The 19,388-nt window shown below is 52.7% G+C and overlaps 1 protein-coding gene across 2 annotated transcripts; it reads right to left on the minus strand.

Moving 5' to 3' along the window:
- Window positions 1–838: 838 nt before the first annotated feature.
- On the minus strand, window positions 839–18,472 carry NRDE2 (NRDE-2, necessary for RNA interference, domain containing). Of its 2 annotated transcripts, none has more exons than XM_061549835.1 (17): window positions 17,799–18,472; window positions 16,790–16,880; window positions 15,000–15,284; window positions 14,096–14,245; window positions 13,390–13,762; window positions 12,815–13,036; window positions 12,361–12,570; window positions 10,910–11,042; window positions 10,328–10,461; window positions 9,485–9,608; window positions 8,283–8,470; window positions 7,154–7,606; window positions 5,845–6,744; window positions 5,225–5,364; window positions 4,184–4,322; window positions 3,594–3,665; window positions 839–3,102 (listed from the first exon to the last, which is right to left on the minus strand). In XM_061549835.1, the coding sequence occupies exons 1-17, from the start codon at window positions 17,926–17,928 to the stop codon at window positions 2,977–2,979; spliced, it is 3,870 nt and encodes a 1,289-aa protein (XP_061405819.1). In that variant the 5' UTR covers window positions 17,929–18,472; the 3' UTR covers window positions 839–2,976. The 2 variants fall into 2 exon arrangements, with proteins under 2 accessions (XP_061405819.1, XP_061405818.1); XM_061549834.1 differs by having other exon boundaries at window positions 12,815–13,039.
- Window positions 18,473–19,388: the final 916 nt, after the last annotated feature.

Raw genomic sequence — 19,388 nt, forward strand, 5'->3', positions numbered from 1 at the left:
CAAGCGCCGGCGGCGACGTCACCGCCACTAAAGTGGCGATTGACGGTTGTTGTTGTTGTTGTCGTCGTCTCCTGAAGCTGACAAACAGGTCGCGTTGTTGTGTTTTTTTTATTGTAGTCGCCGCCTTGAGACCCCTTGCCATGTGCTGCTTGTTGCATGAGTGGCGTCGTGTCTGACACGGGTCCTGCTGCAAGGGGATTAGGATCATGGGCCATGGGCCCTCTCTCCTCGTTCAAATCCATCGCTGTGTCCACGTGGGGGTGGGGGGGGGCAGTCCACAGACAACCAAAATGACACAGCAAGCATCCTGTGGCGCTTGTCAGAGCAGCGAGGCACCTTTGGCTCCTGACGTTCCATGTACAGCCCCTCCCCCCGGCCCCCCCGGTGTCAATCGACTTTTGAGTGAAAGCCTCAACCCAGCCTCGCAGTGTCTCGTCACAGACAGGAGGTTTGCGTCTTCGACGTATTTTTGTTGCACGCAAATCGGCGCGCGCCGAGGACCTGCTCAGGCATCGCTCGCCACGGATGTTGGGACCGCGACAAGCGATGGAAACTCGGGTCGGGTCGTCCGGATTTTCAGAGCAGCAGTGCGCTAACCACTGTGCCACCGCTCCCGTACACCCCACCTCCCCACCCACCCCTAAGACAATACAAACACGTCTATGATACAACTGGCTGGTTCTGGGTTATACCTGCGAGCGCCATACGCTCCGGGCAATGAACCTACCCTGATGTGTGGGTGGGTGGCCAATCTGCGCGTAATTGCCGCCCGGTTGTTTGGTCGTGGTGGGGTTTTACCCCACGCGAAGTCACCCACCCACCCCACCCACCCCCCCTTAACAACATTGACATGCGACTCCCCCGGGGTTGTTTTACCAGCGGTGCTTTTAAAATTAGACCATTGCGTCACTGTTATAAAATAAAATAATGCAACGTCTTTCTACGGGGACGCGTTGCGGGCAGCAGAGGGTAAAAGCGCAGCAAATTGACTGGGCTGCCATGCTCCCACGTCTATACTTCACCACCCGGTCCGCAATGACCCGGGTGGTGAAGTATGGTCTTAACCCCCCCCCCCCCCTCATGGGGGAGGCTCTCATCCAACAGCGGATTGAGAAACGAACTGCTGCTGCTGCTGGACGCGTACACTCCCTCGCAGATGGAAATCTACCAGAAGTTGTCACCGCACAAGACAATGTTGTCATTGCACAGGGCAATGTCGTCATTGCACAGGACAATGTCGTCGGCTGAACACGGATTTCTTCCACCGTTTCACGGCCAGTGGTCACGCGGCGCCACCCAGCGGCCAAGCTCGGAATTGGCAACAGTTAACAACGTTCGACCATCAGCCCGCAATGTTCATACTTGCACACTCGTATCACTCAACAGCCCTTCGTAAAATTTTTATTTAAAGCTTTCGTGACTGCAGGGATTCATATTCTTGGTTCGTTCGGTAAAGTCACGTAGAAGGGAACATTCTCTTGCTGTGGATTTCACACCTGATGACGATTGCTTGTGTTGCAGTCGAAACGTCGTGACAATTTGTATTGTTTTATATTAATATTATTTTATTATTTCCCTTCTAGGTGACTTTACCGAAAGAACCAAGAATATGAAGCCCTTCGTCAATCCACTGCTGGATGAAAGACTTCTCCCGCCGCTTCGATTATGGGGGTTGTTTGACCATACTTCACCACGTTGCTCGGTGGGGTGGGGGTTAAGGAAAGAGGGGCCGGTCCACTTTCAAAAAACTTGTCGGGAGGCCCTCATCCAGCAGTGGATTGACAAAAACGGCTATGCGTGTGCTGTACGCATTAACACAGCAATACAGGCCATCGTGAGAAACACCCTTCTGTATTTACACACTCAGGGAAACGGGGATTGCCTGCGGTGTGGAACACCGGGGTGTAAACGTTCGGGAACAATTGCCCACTCTACGCTTTATTTACCTTTACAAAAACGGTTACGTACAGCCAGTTACAGGACAAAGCTACACCCAGCTCCTCACACGTTAGGGTTTCCGAATATTTTAAAGAACTTCGCAACGGTGGTTTATATCAACTCTCTTTTAAAAAAACTTTATTTCAGGAGGCATTAGCGCTAAGACAAAACTAATATTTGCCTTGCTTCACACGCCCACCTTAAAACGCAGGTGAACAATGCTCCCGCGGCCCACCGCATTCACAGACAGCGGAAGGGCGGCTCACAATGTGTTCACAAAAATTCCCCAAAAACGCAACTTCCCCGCTCCCAAAACAAAACAGCGACCCGAGCTGGAGTTCACGCACAAGCCCACACGCAGGAGCGGAGCGGGGCGGTGGCGCAGCGGCGGACGCTCCCGTGTTACCAAACGTAGAAACTCGAGATCGAATCCCGGCCGCGGCTACCATCAGCTGGCCGAGCGACATCTGAACCGATTCCTGAGCCCTCTTCGCCGTTCACCATGGTAACAAGTATGGTCAAACAAGCCACGAGATTGAAAAACAATGGGGAGGGCCCCGTTCAACCAGCAATTAAGTGACATATAATTATTATTATTATTGCAGACCCACGTCCCCCTCCTGTGACTCCTCGCTCCGAAAGATTACAAGGTCAGTGTTCGGTCACTCTGGTGTTTGGTCTCTCCGGTGTCAACATCTTCGTTGTTCGATCAACCCAACCAATGCTCCTGGGTTCAGTCTGCCCACTGTTCTTGAGCCCCAATAGTTTTCGGTCCCCCGCCCCTCCTCCAGCGTTCGGTGATTCCGACATTCGGTGGCCCCCAGAGTACCATCTCTGATCTACTACCACCCGCGGTGTGCGGCCACCAGGGCCTTCCATTTCTCCGGGTGTTTGGTTGGCCCGTGCCAGCGGGGGCAGCAAATTACACATGTTGAACTTCTTTCGCACCGTACGTAGCCAACCGCACTAATCGGAAGTGCGTAGGAAGGACAACGAAGCAGGCAGGGTGAGAGCGCGGCAAGAGTAGCGACCTCCCGGTTAGTCCTCCATGAGGATGTCCACCTCCTCGGGTGGAGCGCGCAGACGAAGCTCCTTCTCCGTCATCATGTCCGTCAGCTCCTGCACACGCTCGGGGAAACTCCGCACAGCGTCCATGTACAGCACCTGGGGGCGGGAGGGTGGGGGTGGGCGCAGAGTGGGGATGCCGGCGAGGGGAGGGGGACGCACACACGTGTGTGAAGCAAGCAATGCTACATCGTGAAATTGGTTATGAAGTTAGTTATGATGCTCACAACACATGCATCGGATTGTGCGTGTAATAATCGTTGTCATAATTTAAGCAAATTATATGCAACGAATACACCAATGTTACATTTTGGCATACGGAAAAAATGTAATGTCACAAACGAGACGAAACAATCATGAAACACAAACCAGATGGTAAAAATTACAAAAACAAACGACTCTTGACTGTCAATCAATGACTTATAATGCACCGCATGCAGCAAAAATAGCTGTTGGCGAGACCTCGCATTCCGTGAGAGTCGATGTCAGGAGAGACTCAACAATGTAGCGACAGAGAAACTCGGGGGGCCAAGGGAAGGGGCGGTAGGTGGCGTCCCTCTCGGACGCCGTGGGCTTGCGCGAGGCCTCACCTTGGCCCAGGGGCAGGCCTGCACGGCACGGTAGAGGATCCCCTCACTGCGCGAGGTCGTGCCCTGAACCCTCTAGCGGCGGCACAGAGCAGGGGGCACGTGGAGACGGGGGTTGAGACAGAGAGAGGCAGCGAGAGACAGAGCAAGGGTGACAAAGAGAGACAGAGAAACAGCGACTTACTCTTGTGAATGTGACATCACGGCGCTTTTGATGATGTTGGTGACAATAAAGCGCGAGATAATGATGCTGATTATGACGGTGATAAAAATGATCATCCCGACAGAAACAATTTAAATGTTGATGTTTGTGACAATAACTGGTGATGAATATGACGCCGGTGATGAATATGGTCAAAGCCCTGTTGACGACGATGGTGGCGATGCAGCTGCTGCTGATAATGACGATGATGGTTATGGTACTCCTGATGAATGATGGTGCTGTTGCTGAAAATGCTGATTATGGTGCTGCTGACAATAATGATGGTGCTACTAAGGCGACGGTTATGGTGCTGCTGGTGCTGTTGCCGATGGTGATGGTGCTGCTGCTGATGACGATGATGAATGTGGAAGGGAGGGGGGGGGTAACAAACCAGGAAGTGCAAGTAGAGGCGCCACGCGAGGGGGCAGCGCGCCACGGAGGGCACGCTCAGCGCACGCTCCAGCAGCGAGCGCAAGCGGTTGCTCAGCCCGGACTCCGGTATCGCCACGGAGACCGCGTCTCTGCCCGAGCTGCGCACGAGCACAAGGGAACGCGGCGCAAGAGAGCGCAGCGCAGGACACACGATGATAATACTTAATTTTTTTTATATACTAATAGATTTAGTGGAACGCAAAATAAAAACCTGTAAGCTTTTAAAGACCGTCCGGCATGGTGTGGGCTTGTTGTGGCCTTATGCTCCACAGGGAGCGAAAAGAAGTAAGTAAAATAAAACCCTGAAACGCGAATTATAAAAGATGGAACACAATTTATGATAAAATACAGAGTGATCCATTGATAGATATGCCACTGAAATAGCATAGAGAAAATTTTATTGTATTTCAAAGCCTCTACACATCTCCCAACAGTCTCAACGCACTCATGAACCCTTATAAAGCTCCGATCTGTACGAGCCGTCACTTTCACAGTATTCAATCCCCTGTTGAGAAGAAAGAGGGGCTCATTCGAAATGTGGGATATCTATAAAAGGATTACACTGCACAATATGGGTACATCTAATAGGGGTATGGAGGGGAGGGAGGAGAGGGGGGATGTGAGAGGGAGAGAGGGGAGGGAGGGAGAGAGGGAGTGGGGAAGGGCTGCGTGCAGAACGAGAGAGAGCGAGAGAGTGAGCGAGAGAGTGAGCGAGAGGTGGGGGTTTACATAAAGCAAAGTTATAAAAAAAAAATATATGAAATGATGAACGAAGCAGAGTGCCGACTACACCGAGCATCTTCTTGTTTCCGCTGATTGTAAAAAAAAGAGGGAGTGGGGAAGGAATGAGGGGGGGAGGGAGGGGGGGATGGAGGGGGGGAGGGAGGGGGAGGGGAGGGGAGGGGGGGGAGGGAGAGAGGGAGAGAGGGAGGGGAGGGATGTTAGAGGAAGAGAGAGAGGTGATGGAGTGGTGGTTACAAGAGGTGGAGGAAGGGCTCACCCGGAGATGGAGTCGACCGCCCTCTTGCGCCGGAGCTCGGCGTACACGGCGAAGAGCCAGGGCAGGGGGCTGCCCCCGGTCCTCGTGAGCCGATCCAACGCTCGACGCAGCTCCCCCATGTGGAGGCCTCCGCTCGCCGTCTAGACAGACGCACGGGCGGTTCCACGAGGTCGCACGCACTTCTCAGACACCTTGAAGACGTGGTGCAAGAATCAGCGTAGGGGTTGGATGGTGCATCCCTCACGCAGTCCTCCCTGTACGGCGTGCTCATGACTGTGTGCGCAAACCGATGCTGGCGGGAGGGGGGGGGGAAGTCACTACATGCCCAGTAGGCGGGAGAGTGCCCTTAGCGAGCACTTATTAAGGCTGCCACGGCACGCTCGTAACAGCAGTGTGTGGCCAGCATCACGCCTGGCCGTGTTTGTCTTCCCAGTGCTGATGTTTACACAATGCACCAGGTACTCACGTAGGACTGAGTGGCACATACTCACATATGCAAGCACAAGCGCACAGACATCAATCAGCAGCCACTTAGCGGTGGTAACTTTACCGTAGCACCAACGCCAGGCTCGGACCGCTTGGAATTTAAACAGGGACCACTCTCGCGTCGTTTCACTCGCCTCGTTCTGCGTGTACATCCGCAGCAGCTCGGCGCTGTCGGGGACGAGCGCCAAGGCGCTGCTCAGCGCCTCGCGCAGCGGTCGCCGTGGGAATGGCACCAACGTCGCGTGGAAACGCAGCAGCCTCGCTCGCTCCAGCAGCAGCGATTCCAGCTCCACGCTGCCGGCAGGGACACCACCGCAAGCCGGCGCCTCCTGGCCTCTTCCCGTTGCCGCCACCGCCACCGCCGCCTGCTCTTCTGGATCTTTCTTTCCGGGGTCGCGACCTTGTGCCAGCAGCGCAGCGCTCGCACGCACAAACACGGCATCGGCGGCCCACACGCTGGCCGTGACGTACTGCAGCGTCGCCGCACAGCACGCCACCGTCGCCAGACGGGCCCGTCCACTGGAACCGGAGTCGGCGACGGCGCTCGATTCGGTCGCCAGCAGCGCATCGAGCTCACGATCGAAGCTCTTGCGCGCACGCAGCACGGAGCTCGGCGGTGCGGGGCGTCCGTCAAACGGGGTGTAGCCGGCGCCGTCCGACGCCGCCAGCGCGACCAGCACGTGCGTCGCTCGCTGGCCGCCCTCGCCAGCCGCGCCCGCGCCGCCCTCCTTCACCTCGAGCTCCAGCTGCGCGTAGCGGAGGCACAGCGAGCACAGGGGCCCGTCGCTAAGCGGCGGCGGGGAGGCCGTCTTCGCGGCGGCGCCGGAGGCCGTGGCCATGGCGATGGCCGTGTCCAGGACCTTGCGGGCCGCCGCATGCTCACCGAGCCGCCACTCGAGCAGCGCAAACTCCTCCCAGAGTTCCAGGCGGTTGCGGTTTGCCGGTTCCTTGAGGAGGGTCTTTGCAAGGCGCCGGCTACGCTTGCCGAGAGCCTTGGCGCGCCGGCGGTCGCCCGAGCCCAGCACGGCCTCCACCTGCAGGGAAACGGCGATCATCTGGTGATTTAGGGTTCGGTGGTTATTGCACGAGTTCCGTTTGCCTGAAGTGCTAACGCTAACTGCTCAATCTCCCCAACTCTGGGTTTGTTTTTCACAGATATTTTATTATATTTTATTGTTTCCCCTCTTTTGCATATTTGTTTTATCTCATTTGCACACAATTCTATGCGTGTATAATGAGCGTAAGAATCAACACGGGTCAATGTTACCCTAACCCATCATTCTACTCATACTGGCCTCTAATGTCTTGTATTTCGACATTCAGAGGCGTGTATCTACGAGTGGAGGGCCGCTCGTTTCTCCAGGTGGCATCTCCTTCATCGCGAGAAAGAAGCGCAAATCCAAGAAAACGCTCTTACGACAGCATCAGTGTTAGCGCAACGACCTTTGCCCTCTGGTGCCGCAGCCAGCGCAGACCCAGGGCCGCCCGCTCCGCGCCGGAGAACAGCTGGAGCGCTTGCTCCAGCACGCTCCTCACGAACTCCTCTCCGGCGGCGCCGCCGCTCCACCGCCACCGCCGGGTCCCGGCGACCGCCGCCGCCGCCGTCGCTCCTCCCCACTCGTTCTCCTGCTCCTCCTCCACGTCGGGCGACGGTCCCAGGGCGGTGGCGCCGGGCCGCGCCGCCGCCGCGCCGCGCACCAACGACAGCGCCCGCTCCTCGGCGAACAGCAGCCCCGGGTCGTCCAAGGCGGAGGGCGGGGGCAGGCGGTGACCCCCGTCCGTGGGTCCTGGCGCCGGCGGGACGCCCAGGAAGGTGAGGAAGTGGTCGACGAGCTGGCGCCGCAGGTCGGCGGTGCGCAGCGTGAAGAGAGACGGGCCGACGTCGTCGTATAATACCTGCCGGGGGCGACGAGGTTCACGAGTCAGAGCGCCGTTTCGGCACCGCGGAGACCCCAAAGTCCAAATCCAGGTTTCAGCCGACCTGTGATTAGGCCTGCTTGTCAAGTGCAGTGCATTTGATTTGTGTAAGTCTGGCCACCGATCACTGCGAAGTAGGAGAGCTCGGAACTGGTCATGCTGCGACCCTAGGTTATAATCCGGGTTTCAGTCACCTGTGATTATTAAACCAGGTTCTGAAGTCGATTGGGTTGATAGCCAAGTCACCAATGACTGCACAAACACCCCCCCCGCCCCCACTAAATTTGGTATTTCACTTAAATGTATTAGCTTCCAGCTCTGAGAATTAAAAAAAACATACTACACTAATTTTGACTGTGCTGCAATGAACCATCTCTACAGCAGCGCATGTGGTAAAGCACCCCGCACCAAGAGTGGATCAGAGGTCACCGTGAATAGGGCTTGAAAGTAGTTATGTGATATCCACTTCCTACAGGCCATTATTGCACACGGGGTACTGCATTGCTCTGTGAGATTATCCCCATGGATTCTCGGTCTCATGACATGGCGCCGACAGCACAATCGGCATAACATTGGTGGACAGGAATTGGATCAAACTCATTTTACAGCAACAGAAGATTCCGCGTGCAGCGTCAGGGTCACACGGTGGGTTCACCTGTCTGTCCGGGTCCTCGCAGTCGGTCTCCGTCTGACCTTTGCCCTTATCCGGTCGCCACGGCAGCCACTGGCGGCGCTCGCGCGAGCGTTCCACGGATAACCACGCGCGCCAGCGAGGCACGGAGGATGCCGCCAGCTCCTCCTCAGGGGTCTCCCCGTCATCGTCTCCCACCTCATCACCCTCGTCTGCTCCCGCAGAGAGAGAGAAGAAACCAGAGAGTCAAGGGCAAACAACACAAAACACGACGGCCCTTCTATGCGATGGCCCGGATGAAAAGCCAGGAACGAACCACCATTAGAGCCTATTGGCATGTATTTATTTATAGATATCGTTTTTTATGTGTTACTCCAGCTTTATTATACCGATTGTAGCACGTCATGACAGGAAGAGGCTATAAGTAATGTTTGTCGCATGACAGCAAAGTGATAAATAATTCTCAGAACTGTAATTCGGCCGAATGAGTGCAGAACCATTTCGAAATAAAATTTTACTTTGAGTCCAATACCAATTTGTGTCGTAATGATAAACACGTTAGATGTTATCATTAAGGTATATACAATGATTAAATGTTGAATATTATTTCGTCTGAATTGTTGTAAAGATTTTGCAATGTTTTAGAGTGCTGTGTTATGATAAATTAGTTAAGTATATTTTCAAGTAGTGCATTCCGATTCATATTGTTGCTGGGGTTGAGTCGCTCATTCTACGCCGACTCTGTAAACGTGACAGCATTATATTGCGGTTACGTTATATGTTATAACTCCACAATGCGTTTCCAAGCCACACTCAGTCTGCAGCTGTCGGCTTGGCTGAAATTATTTTTACATCTCTCAATATTTATTCGGCTGTGTCCGGGTAGTGGGAGGGTGTTCAGTACACATTGGTATTGTAGTCATGCACTCTGACCCAAAAAAAAAATCATAAACCAATCTTAAAATCTGTGTGTTAAATGCAGAACCAATTTAGATGCGATGGGTTGGGTTATTTTTTTGTGACCGGGCTGAGACCATAAACTCACTAGACTTGAGAACCAAGTTTTATCACAAGCGGCTGCCTGGAAACAAACCAAGGAAGTCTGCGGTGCTGGGTCAGCCTTCTTGCCTCGAGCAACCCACCTAATTCTCACTTCCACCCGCTTAATTAAACATTTCACCATCGCCACTTCTCAGGTCAGTCACCGCCCCCACCCCCCCCCCCACCTGGAGGGTCAAGGGTGACCCAGCCGCCCCTCTCCTTCTGCCTCATCCAGGCACTCCACCCACGCGCTCCGGGCTCGCCGAACCTCGGTTCCCCGCTGTCCCAGAATGTCTCGAAGAACTCCACCTGGAGGAGAGCGGAGACACGTGTCGGCACCCCAGAGCCGAGACAAACTAAATGATCGATTCTTTACTCGGCATCTGAACACCCAAATCGCGACAACTCGCGGAATTGCCAGGGAGAGGGAATCGCTACAGGTGACTCAGTGGCAGCACATTCACCGCTTGTTGCAGAAGTTTCCTGACAGCCACCCTGGTTTATACTGCGGGCGTATTAACCATCAAATACGCATCCATCCTCTTCAGAGTGGACGTTAAATATTTCACCGTGTGCCGGTGTCGTGGTCTAAATCTGGCAATTTCCCATGAATATGCTAAATTCCTCTTGATATGCACATTCTTTTTGTTAAGGCGCTCTTCTTCCACCTCCAACCCAGCTTATATATAAGCTCCTAGCTTGGCAGTGTCTCATTCTTCACCTGAAGACGGCTGCTTGCGTTGTAGCCGAAACGTCGTGAGAATTATTTTATTTTATTATGTTTTATTTTTATTATTTTATTACTTCCCTTCTACGTTACTTTACCGAAAGAACCAAGAAGATCTGGCAATTTGATTAATTACTCTAAAATTACTCAGCTGGGAAGCTACAACTTGTGCCTCACAGGGACAGCTGCCACCGGGGGCTACCTGCCGCAGGGCGTCTTGAGACGCACTGCATTGGAGTCGAGGTATAAACATTAAGTAACAATGATGATTATGTTACGCGTGCGCAGTGGCAAGACGTACCAGGCCCCTGGTGGTGACCTCGGCGAGAGTGTCTGGCCGGTAGAAGTTGAAGTCCATCATGGCTTGGAAGAGCGAAATGGCTTTCTCCGTGTGGCCGGCCTGCCGCAAAAAGTGGCACTGCTGCAAGAAGATGTCTGTGTGGGGAGGCAAAGCAGCGGGGGGAGGTGAAGAGGGTAGAGAGATGAAGATGGTGCTGGTTGGAAAGATCCTCCTGCTGTTTGTGATCACCATCGTCATGGTCTCTACGCCGGGACGTCTCGGAGCGCTTTACACAAAATGATCGACATCGCATCTCATGATATTTGAAATGGCACTCACAGTAATAGCTGTGCCTGTTCAGCACAAGGTCACTCAGCACCTGGCCAGCGACAAGGCATTAGTCTTCCATTAGGGGGCGATGACTCCCTGTGTGATCCCAATTGAGTAATATGCGGGTAATTTTTCAAACACGACAAATTGGACGGCGGCACAACAATGGCCTAATCATATCGGATGATAACAGCGACGATTACGATAACGCAATAGATTCAGCACGGGGAGGCCGATGATCGCGTCAGGGGCGGTATGGCAGCGCCGTCTTACCCAGCATGGCCGACTCCGTGTTGGGCAGCAGAGGGTGAGACACGAGAGTCCCGTCCACCACGCCGGCCAGCGTTGTGAGGCTCTTCCCGTAGGTCGCGTTGACGCGTGACACGCCGAACGTCGCGTACTGGCTCTGCGTGTGCACAAACAGGAATACACACGTGCCAACACGCGTTCGTACACACGCACACACGGACGGGTGCGTTAAGGCGCGACCCGCCAAAAGTTGCGTACTAGCTCTGCGTGCGTCAAGGAGCATAAACCATCACGTGAACTCCGGACATCCTAGCAGAGGGTTTTGGCGAGCCATCGAACAAAGACGGTCATCGCGTCGCGTGCTTTCAGATGCGCTTCTGCGGCTGTCTGGAAGGCTCTTCGTTCGGATATTAGGAAGCCACTGGAGCTATGGACTTTTAAAACTGGATTAAAAACTCATTTCTTTATAAGTTATTTTTGTGTTTAGTTTATCGTCCTCCTGCCGCACCTCCGATTATCCCGTTTGGCTATGTACGGTGTGAAAAAAGTTCAACATACATACATACATACAAAAAGGAATACACGCGTGCAAACACACGTTCACACACACACGCACACCCACCCACAGAAGGGCGCATTAAGGCGCGACCCGCTGAATAAAGTGTACTTGCCCTGTGTGTGCGTGGGCGAGAAAATGCGCAAGATCACAAAACGCAGGTTCATGCGTTTGACTGTGCCCATTCGCCTTCTCCCGTGGCACCATTACTATTTTCACTTCATTCTATATAATCCTGTGTTCTAAATTGTGAACCCTGTAAACATTCTGAAATGTGGAGCTAAATAACTCACGAAAGTGTGAGGTCAAGGATTGACTTCACTGTTTGCTTGGGTGGCACCGTATCCAAGGTTGCGGTGGATGTAGATGTATGACATCATCATCGTCGTTATCACCATCATCATCGGCACCATGAAACAGCGAGTTTTCCAGCTTTTGGAGGCCGGGTAGCCAGTGTCTCATCATTTCGAAATAACTGCCGATTGATTATTATCGATTCATCAATTGATGATTTTAACCGATTTATCATTGCAACACTTTTGCTGTTTACTGGATATGTTTTCATGGTTGTGGTGTAAAATTCCCTCTGGTTGCGTATTTAAGTTGTTCCATATATTGCTCAGCATCAGAATCTGAATTTTTATTTAGACTGGAGGAATCCGATGAGCTATGAAGCTCTTTATCACAGATGTCCAGTAGAGCCTGGTCTCTCACATTTTATTAACTGTAGCTCCCTGCATGTGGAGCGAGCAAAACGTTGGGCATCATGATGAACAAAACGCGGTACACGACCTGACAACATCAGAAAGCAAAATCGCAAATGTAAAAACATATTTTTGAACCGAATGGTGAAATGGAAATCATAACAATTCACTGAATCGTCGAGAGGGGGGCGAATTGTTACAGCCCGGTGGCTGACCTGAGCGAAGAGCAGATACTGCCGCCACAGCTCGGGGTCGTTGGGGTGCAGGAAGGAGAGCTTCTTCCACTCGCCGGCGAGGCGCCCGGACTCCCAGAGGTCGCGACCCAGCTCAAGGCGAGCCAGCCGCAGAGCCATGGAGCTCGGGTTTGACTCCACGCCGCGCTCCAGCACCGACAGCTTCTTCTCCAGCACCGCTCGCTCGGCCACCTCCGCGGACAAGCGTGGCAAAACAACGACAAGGAGATGTTGTTAGAGATAGCGGTGATGACGATGATGAAACGTTAAAAACACAAGCCAATGGTGATGTCGAGACATTAAAAAGCAAGGCGATGACAACAACAATAATGACGGCGATAACGATAGGGCCTGCTGAAGACGGCGTGCCTAGCGAGGGTGAGCTGTTGCCCGTGATGCACGTGCATGCGAGTCGACGCACGTGTGCCGTACACACCTTCCTACTCTTCTCCGTGCCCCCGCCGCCGGTGCTACCGCCGCCGCCGTCAATCATGAGCAGCAGCGAGGAAGCGTCGCGCGCCAGCTCATCCTGCAGCCGAGCCAGGGCGAGCCACGAGGCAACGTCGCCGGGGTCCTCCCGCACGGCGCGGTTCAGCTGCTCCACGCGGTCGCGCAGTCGTCGCTCCCTCGCGCTCAGGGCCGTGATGCCACTTGAGTCCTGCTCGCCGTCATCAGGCACACCACGCGGAAAGAACTATTCCTCGTGTTATTCAGTAGGCGCGGCATGATGCATTGAGTCACCGATTCAGATCGATTAAAAATGGAACGATCGGTCTACCAAGACTCGACTTTGTGGTTGATTATTCCAGCCCCTTAAAAAGTGGCAGCTGCCCCTACATCCTGCCTCCAAAAGTCAGAAAGCCCTCTACAAGGCCACGTCCAGCGCGACGCGGATAATGATGCTGAATGCGTCACCAAGCACTGCCCATCACCTCCCGTCCAGCAGCACTCGATTAGTCGAGTAATAAATCACTTAAATAATCGGACATCCCGATTTTCGTGTGCACGCACCTCTCTCGTGCCGTCGCCCTCCGTCCCCTTCCCCTGCAGCCACAGCGTGGTGGAGTCATCGTACACGCCCAGCGGGTTCACCATCTCCCTCGCCGCCCGCTCAGTCGCGCCGCCAACGGGAGCGGACTTCAGCGGGAGGAACTCCCCAGGTGTAGGCGGGGGCGCGGGGTCTCGTGGTGCCACCGTCCGTCCCTCCTCTTCTTCCATAGCAGCGGCGGTGGCGGCGACAGCATTGGGGCTGAAGTAGCGACCGTCACGAACGCCGCCTCCTTGCCGCTTCCGATGGTGCTTCTTGCCGGATCCGGGCGTCTGCCACTCCACCGCCTGCCGTCCAGTGAGCAGCCCAAGGCAAGATTGACCTTTCCTCCGGTACCTATGGTGGGTGGGGTTCAAGTTGATGAATTTAGAACGTGGCTAAGAATTACACATTTCTGTTTGACGGACGAGGACTCTGGCTAAAATAAATCAACTCTGGTGGAGGAAGTCATCTCAGAGCAGGTGCCAGTGCAAATGTATTTTTGCGTGCAGGTGTGCTGAACGCAAGTCGGCGTCACCTCGCACACACCACTCAAGCCAGGCCAGCTGTCCCGGTAAGATGCCGAGTACAGACACCTGGCACGCGGCACAAGGTGAGCGGACTGCGTGCGTGCGCGCAGGGCTCACATGTGCTGAAAGCAGCACTCCAGTTGAGGTGCCGTGTTCTCACCTGGCCACGTGCGCCCGGTACAGGGACATGTACTGCAAGTTGGCGATGTCGGGCTTGGAGTCCTGGTAGAAGGGGCTGGCAGCGGGGTCGGTGAGATCCTCGAGCCAAATGCCGTGCTGCTGTACTGGGGCCTCGGCTTCTGACTTCACGCTTTAGTTGCAAAGGACAAATTCAGCGACAGTTGGCCGAGTCGTTCCAACACACACGTAACTCAACGCTTATTGTGATGCCTGAGAAATATCACATCTGCCCATTTGTACACTCTTAAATTATCTGCTTTCACAAAAACTACTCAAACCTTTTGGGAAGACAATACCTTTTTAAACATGTTAATTAAAAATGTGTAATATCGTACCGCGACACAGGGCAAGGCTTGCAAGAGTTCTTACGTGATGCCGATATTACAACAGGAATATAATTTGGAAAAGGGAAGAAAAAGAAACTTGAAATACATGGCTCCTCCGGAGGAGACCAAGTGGTTCAGAGATCAATGCGCTGGGCCAACACTGTGGAGATCCTGGGTTCCAATCCACGGAAATTTCCGGTGATTAAACCGAGTTCTCGAGTGTAGTAAGTTGGTCTCAGCCCAGTAACCAACGACAAAAAAAAACATTTCCGAAAATTTGGTTCTGACAATTCAATAATATTCGCTTTACTGTCGTGCGACAAACATTCCTCTCTGTGGCTGGGTGGGCACAGAAGTGCTGCCACCGACTGTGTGGGCCCGAGGTCACTTAAAGTGATCTCAGAGGTAGCTGTGGAATATCAACTTCTATAGGCCAAGTGAGAGAACCGAATGAAATTATGCCAATGGCACAATTAGTATACAATTGGGAAAGAAAAAAAATGTTGTTAATGTGGCCCCACTCTCCACCATAAAAGTTGATTGAGGTAGGCAGCTGACCTTTGCACTTTGTCACGGCTGACAATGTCTCTCCCCATCTTTTTTTTATCGTTATCACTTGACGAGTGGCTGTCATCTCGCCGCCGGTGATGCCTCTTCTTTTTCTTCTTGCTGCTCTTTTTCTTCTTCTGCTCCTTTTTCCTCTTTTCTGCAGCTGCCTTCCTCCTCTCTTCATCACCATCATCATCATCACCACTGCTCCGATGTGGGCCTCTCCGGACTGGACTTCTCCGGAGCGGGCTTCTTTGGTGATCGTTGTCTTGAGAATCCTCGGAGGAGCTGTAGCTATTGGGGACAAAGATAATGCCATCACTTTTAAGACAACAATATTTTTATTTTTACATTTTTATATTTGTGTAGCTTTCCCTAAAATGTCCCCTATTGTGGCATCGATTCGTTAAATAATTTATTGTGAAACATTTATAAACACTGAGATCCGTTCAAGTGACCTCTGTTCCACAAAGTAGGGTGAGCTTTTTCACACCCGCTCTGCCACCCACATTGTTTTTTAACTCTCAAATTTAATGTGATGTTTTATTCATGCATTCATTTATGGTGGGCTTAGACGATAAATTCACTAAACTTGAGAACCCGGTTTTAATTACGAGCGGCTGCCTGGTTTCGGACGCACGATCTCAATGACACCAGCCCCCACGCTGTGACCTCTTAACCACCCGGCCACCTCTCCTTTATTTTGTTGTCATCAACACACAATGTAGTGACAAAAACAGTTGTTTGTACACAACAGGAATGATTCAACTTCAATGATCACTGCAATGATTAATTCAGCAGTAAGCAACTAACGATTTACCCCCGCAGCCACTCGATGAATTGTCTTGATTCGATTAAGGAATGTCAATGCAGTATGGCACATTGACATACAGACCTAAGCCTTGTTTCCTAGTCTATCTAACATGACTCTGAAGTGTCATTAATGAGAAAATATTCTCTGCAATCAGTCAGGCGCACTGCACAGCATTTTGTTAATGCACTCCTAAATGAAGGCCTTCGCAAGCCCTGCGGGTCAAGGTTGATTATTTGACCATACCTCACCACAATAGTCGGTGTGGGTTAGAGAATTTGCGCAGCATAGATGCGGAGCACGGAAGTACAGTCCATCAGAGGGCACTGTCCTCTGTTACCCACCAAGTAGCCCCACAGCCACCTAAGACAACCTGCTTGTGCATGGTGGTCACTCATGCGAGGACTATCCAGGCTAAACTTTGCTTAGCTTTCAAGATTTTATGAGATCAGATGTATTCCTGGTCACTTGGTCATAGGCATGAGCGCTGCGGTGATCCTCAATGAATGAACGTTCAAACTCGTGTGGCACAGCCTGCGACACGCAGCTCAGGTGTGTAGCTACTAGAGAAGAGCTAGATTTGAAGCTTTCGTGACTGCAAGGATTCATACTCTTAGGTTTTTTCGGTAAAGTCACGTAGGTAAAAATAAATAATAATAAAAGTGTAAATAATAGAAATAAAATTATAATCACGACGTTTCGGAGGCAACACAAGTCTCCGTCATCAGGTGGGACCGTCACAGCCAGATTTAGTGTATCAAACAAATCTAGCTGTGACGGTCCCACCTGATGACGGAGACTTGTGTTGCCTCCGAAACGTCGTGATTTATTATTTTATTTCTATTATTATTTCTATTATTTTAACTTTTATTATTTATTTTTACCTACGTGACTTTACCGAAAAAAACCTAAGAGTAGAGAAGAGCTGTTTATTGTTCGGTCAGCATCTTCCCGTGAATAAAAGCCAGAACGGGTGCCGGGGTGTCACCTGCTATCCGAGCACCGCCTTGGACAGACGTGGCTGTTCAGAGCCAAGGCATCGACAGTCCGGAAGCTCTGGTTGCTGAGCCAACCCAGGCCTGCGCACAGAAACCACACGTGCCCACACACACACACACGTGTCAAGCTGAACAGACATTGGTGCCTTAATGAACAAACCGTGATATGAATGCAATGAGAGTGTAGTCATTGTAAAGGGGCGTTCGCACCCCATGTCAGTTGATTCCACCACAAACCCCTCCATAGATTCCTACTGTTTGAGCTTGCAGCTGTTGAAAAGTTGGCAGCTGATCTCTTAAGATCTATACTGACAGTCTCGTCACCACCACCACCGGACCCTCGACTCCCCCCCCCCCCCACCAGACCCCCGATTCCCATCCCTCCCCCCCCCCCACCGACCCCCGACTCCCACCCCCCCACCGGACCCCCGACTCCCACCCACCCCCCCACAGGACCCCCGAGTTCACCCCCCCCCCACCGGACCCCCGATTCCCCCCCCCCCACTCGGACCCCCGCATTACCCACCCCCCCCACCGGACCACCCGACTCCCACCCCCCTCCACCGTCGACCCACGACTTGCCCACCCCCCCACCAGCCCCCGATTCCACCCCCCCACCGGACCCCCGATTCCCACCACCTCCCCCCCCACCGGACCCACCCGATTCTCCCACCCCCCACCGGACACCCGCGCCTCCCACCCCTCCCCCCCCCCACCGGACCCCCGACTTCCCACCCACCAACGGACCCCCGACTCCCACCCCTCCCCCCCCCACCGGACCCCCGACTCCCACCCCCCCACCGGACCCCCGACTCCCACCCCCCCACCGGACCCCCGATTCCCACCCCTCCCCCCCCCACCGGACCCCCGATTCCCACCCCCCCACCGGACCCCCGACTCCCACCCCTCCCCCCCCCACCGGACCCCCGACTCCCACCCCCCCACCGGACCCCCGACTCCCCCCACCCCCTCCCCCCACCGCCGCGTGTTCCTCCTCACCCCTCGAGGCGTCAGTGTCGGCGTCTTGGGCGCCGGAGAAAGCTGGGAAGAGAGCGGGAAGAGCCGTCGGCGGTGGAGACGAACGAGGAGGAGGAGGAGAAGGAGAAGACGAGCGAGAGGAGGTGTCCATGGCCGCTCTATTTGAACCCTCTTCCGTTCGCCACGGGAGGGCGCTCACGGCGAGACGAAGAGGAGGAGGGTGGATGCCGTGGCAGCCATGTTAGGTAGGGAAGGCGTCCTCCTACCGCCGGTCAATTCTATTACAATTGTTTAAGTCTACAATTATTTTAGTCTTCAATTATTTTCGTCTTTAAGTCTACAATTGTTTTAGTCTACAATTATTTTAGTCTTCAATTATTTTAGTCTACAATTAGTTTAGTCACCAATAGTTTTAATCTTCAATTATTTTAGTCTACAATTGTTTCAGTCTACAATTATTTTGGTCTACAATTATTTTAGTCTACAATTGTTTTATTCTACTATTAGTTTAGTCTACAATTAGTTTAGTCTGCAATTGTTTCAGTCTACAATTGTTTCAGTCTACAATTATTTAAGTCTTCAATTATTTTAATCTTCAATTGTTTTAGTCCTCAATTATTTTAGTCTTCAATTATTTTAATCTACAATTCTAGTCTCGCTCTTAAAAAAAGAGACTTTCTGTAAAGCTACATTCACCTCAGGGGACTCACCCACCCACCCACTTACTCACTCACCCACCCACTCACTCACTTACTCACTCACCCACCCACTTACTCACCCACCCACCCACTTACTCACTCACCCACTCACTCACCCACCCACTCACTTACCCACCCACTCACTCACCAACCCACCCACCCACTCACTCACCAACCCACTCACTCACTCACTCACCACCCACCCACCCACTCACCCACCCACCCACTCACTCACTCACCCACCCACCCACTCACCCACCCACCCACCCACTCACCATCACCACTCACCCACCCACCCACTCACCCACTCACCCACCCACTCACTCACCCACTCACTCACCCACCCACCCACTTACTCACCCACGGTGCGTTATAGTGCAGACTCCGTGTTAGGGGCCGTTCAAAAATGACGTCACGCACCTAGGGGGGGGGTGTGTCAGATATTTGAGACGATGTGTGACGAGGGGGGTGGGTTGAGAAATGTGACGTCACATCAAAATGCGAAACTTTAAATAAATATAGACAACACGTTCTATTTAATTAAATACTTTTTAATAAATGTTTTCTCCTACAACATCAGAGTGCAGCGCCACATTAAATACGCACTACAATGACAATAGTTTAAAGCGATTTGAAGTATGTTTTATTTTGGGGGGGGGGCAGAGCTTTGTGACGTCATATTTGAGGGGGGGGGGGTCTGACTCTTTGTGACGTCGTGTGACGAGGGGGGGGGTCAAAAATCGTCCAAAATCGCGTGACGTCATTTATGGACGCTGTCTTTCCGACAGCTGTTTCCTCATCTGAGGACGGCTGCTTGTGTTGTGGCCGAAACGTCGTGAGGATTTTAATTTCATTATGTTTTATTATTTTATTATTTCCCTTCTACGTGACTTTACCGAAAGAACCAAGAAGA

Source organism: Lethenteron reissneri, chromosome 11, assembly GCF_015708825.2.
Source record: "Lethenteron reissneri isolate LAM-NWPU_2019-01 chromosome 11, ASM1570882v1, whole genome shotgun sequence".
NCBI classification, from domain to species: Eukaryota; Metazoa; Chordata; class Hyperoartia; order Petromyzontiformes; family Petromyzontidae; genus Lethenteron; species Lethenteron reissneri.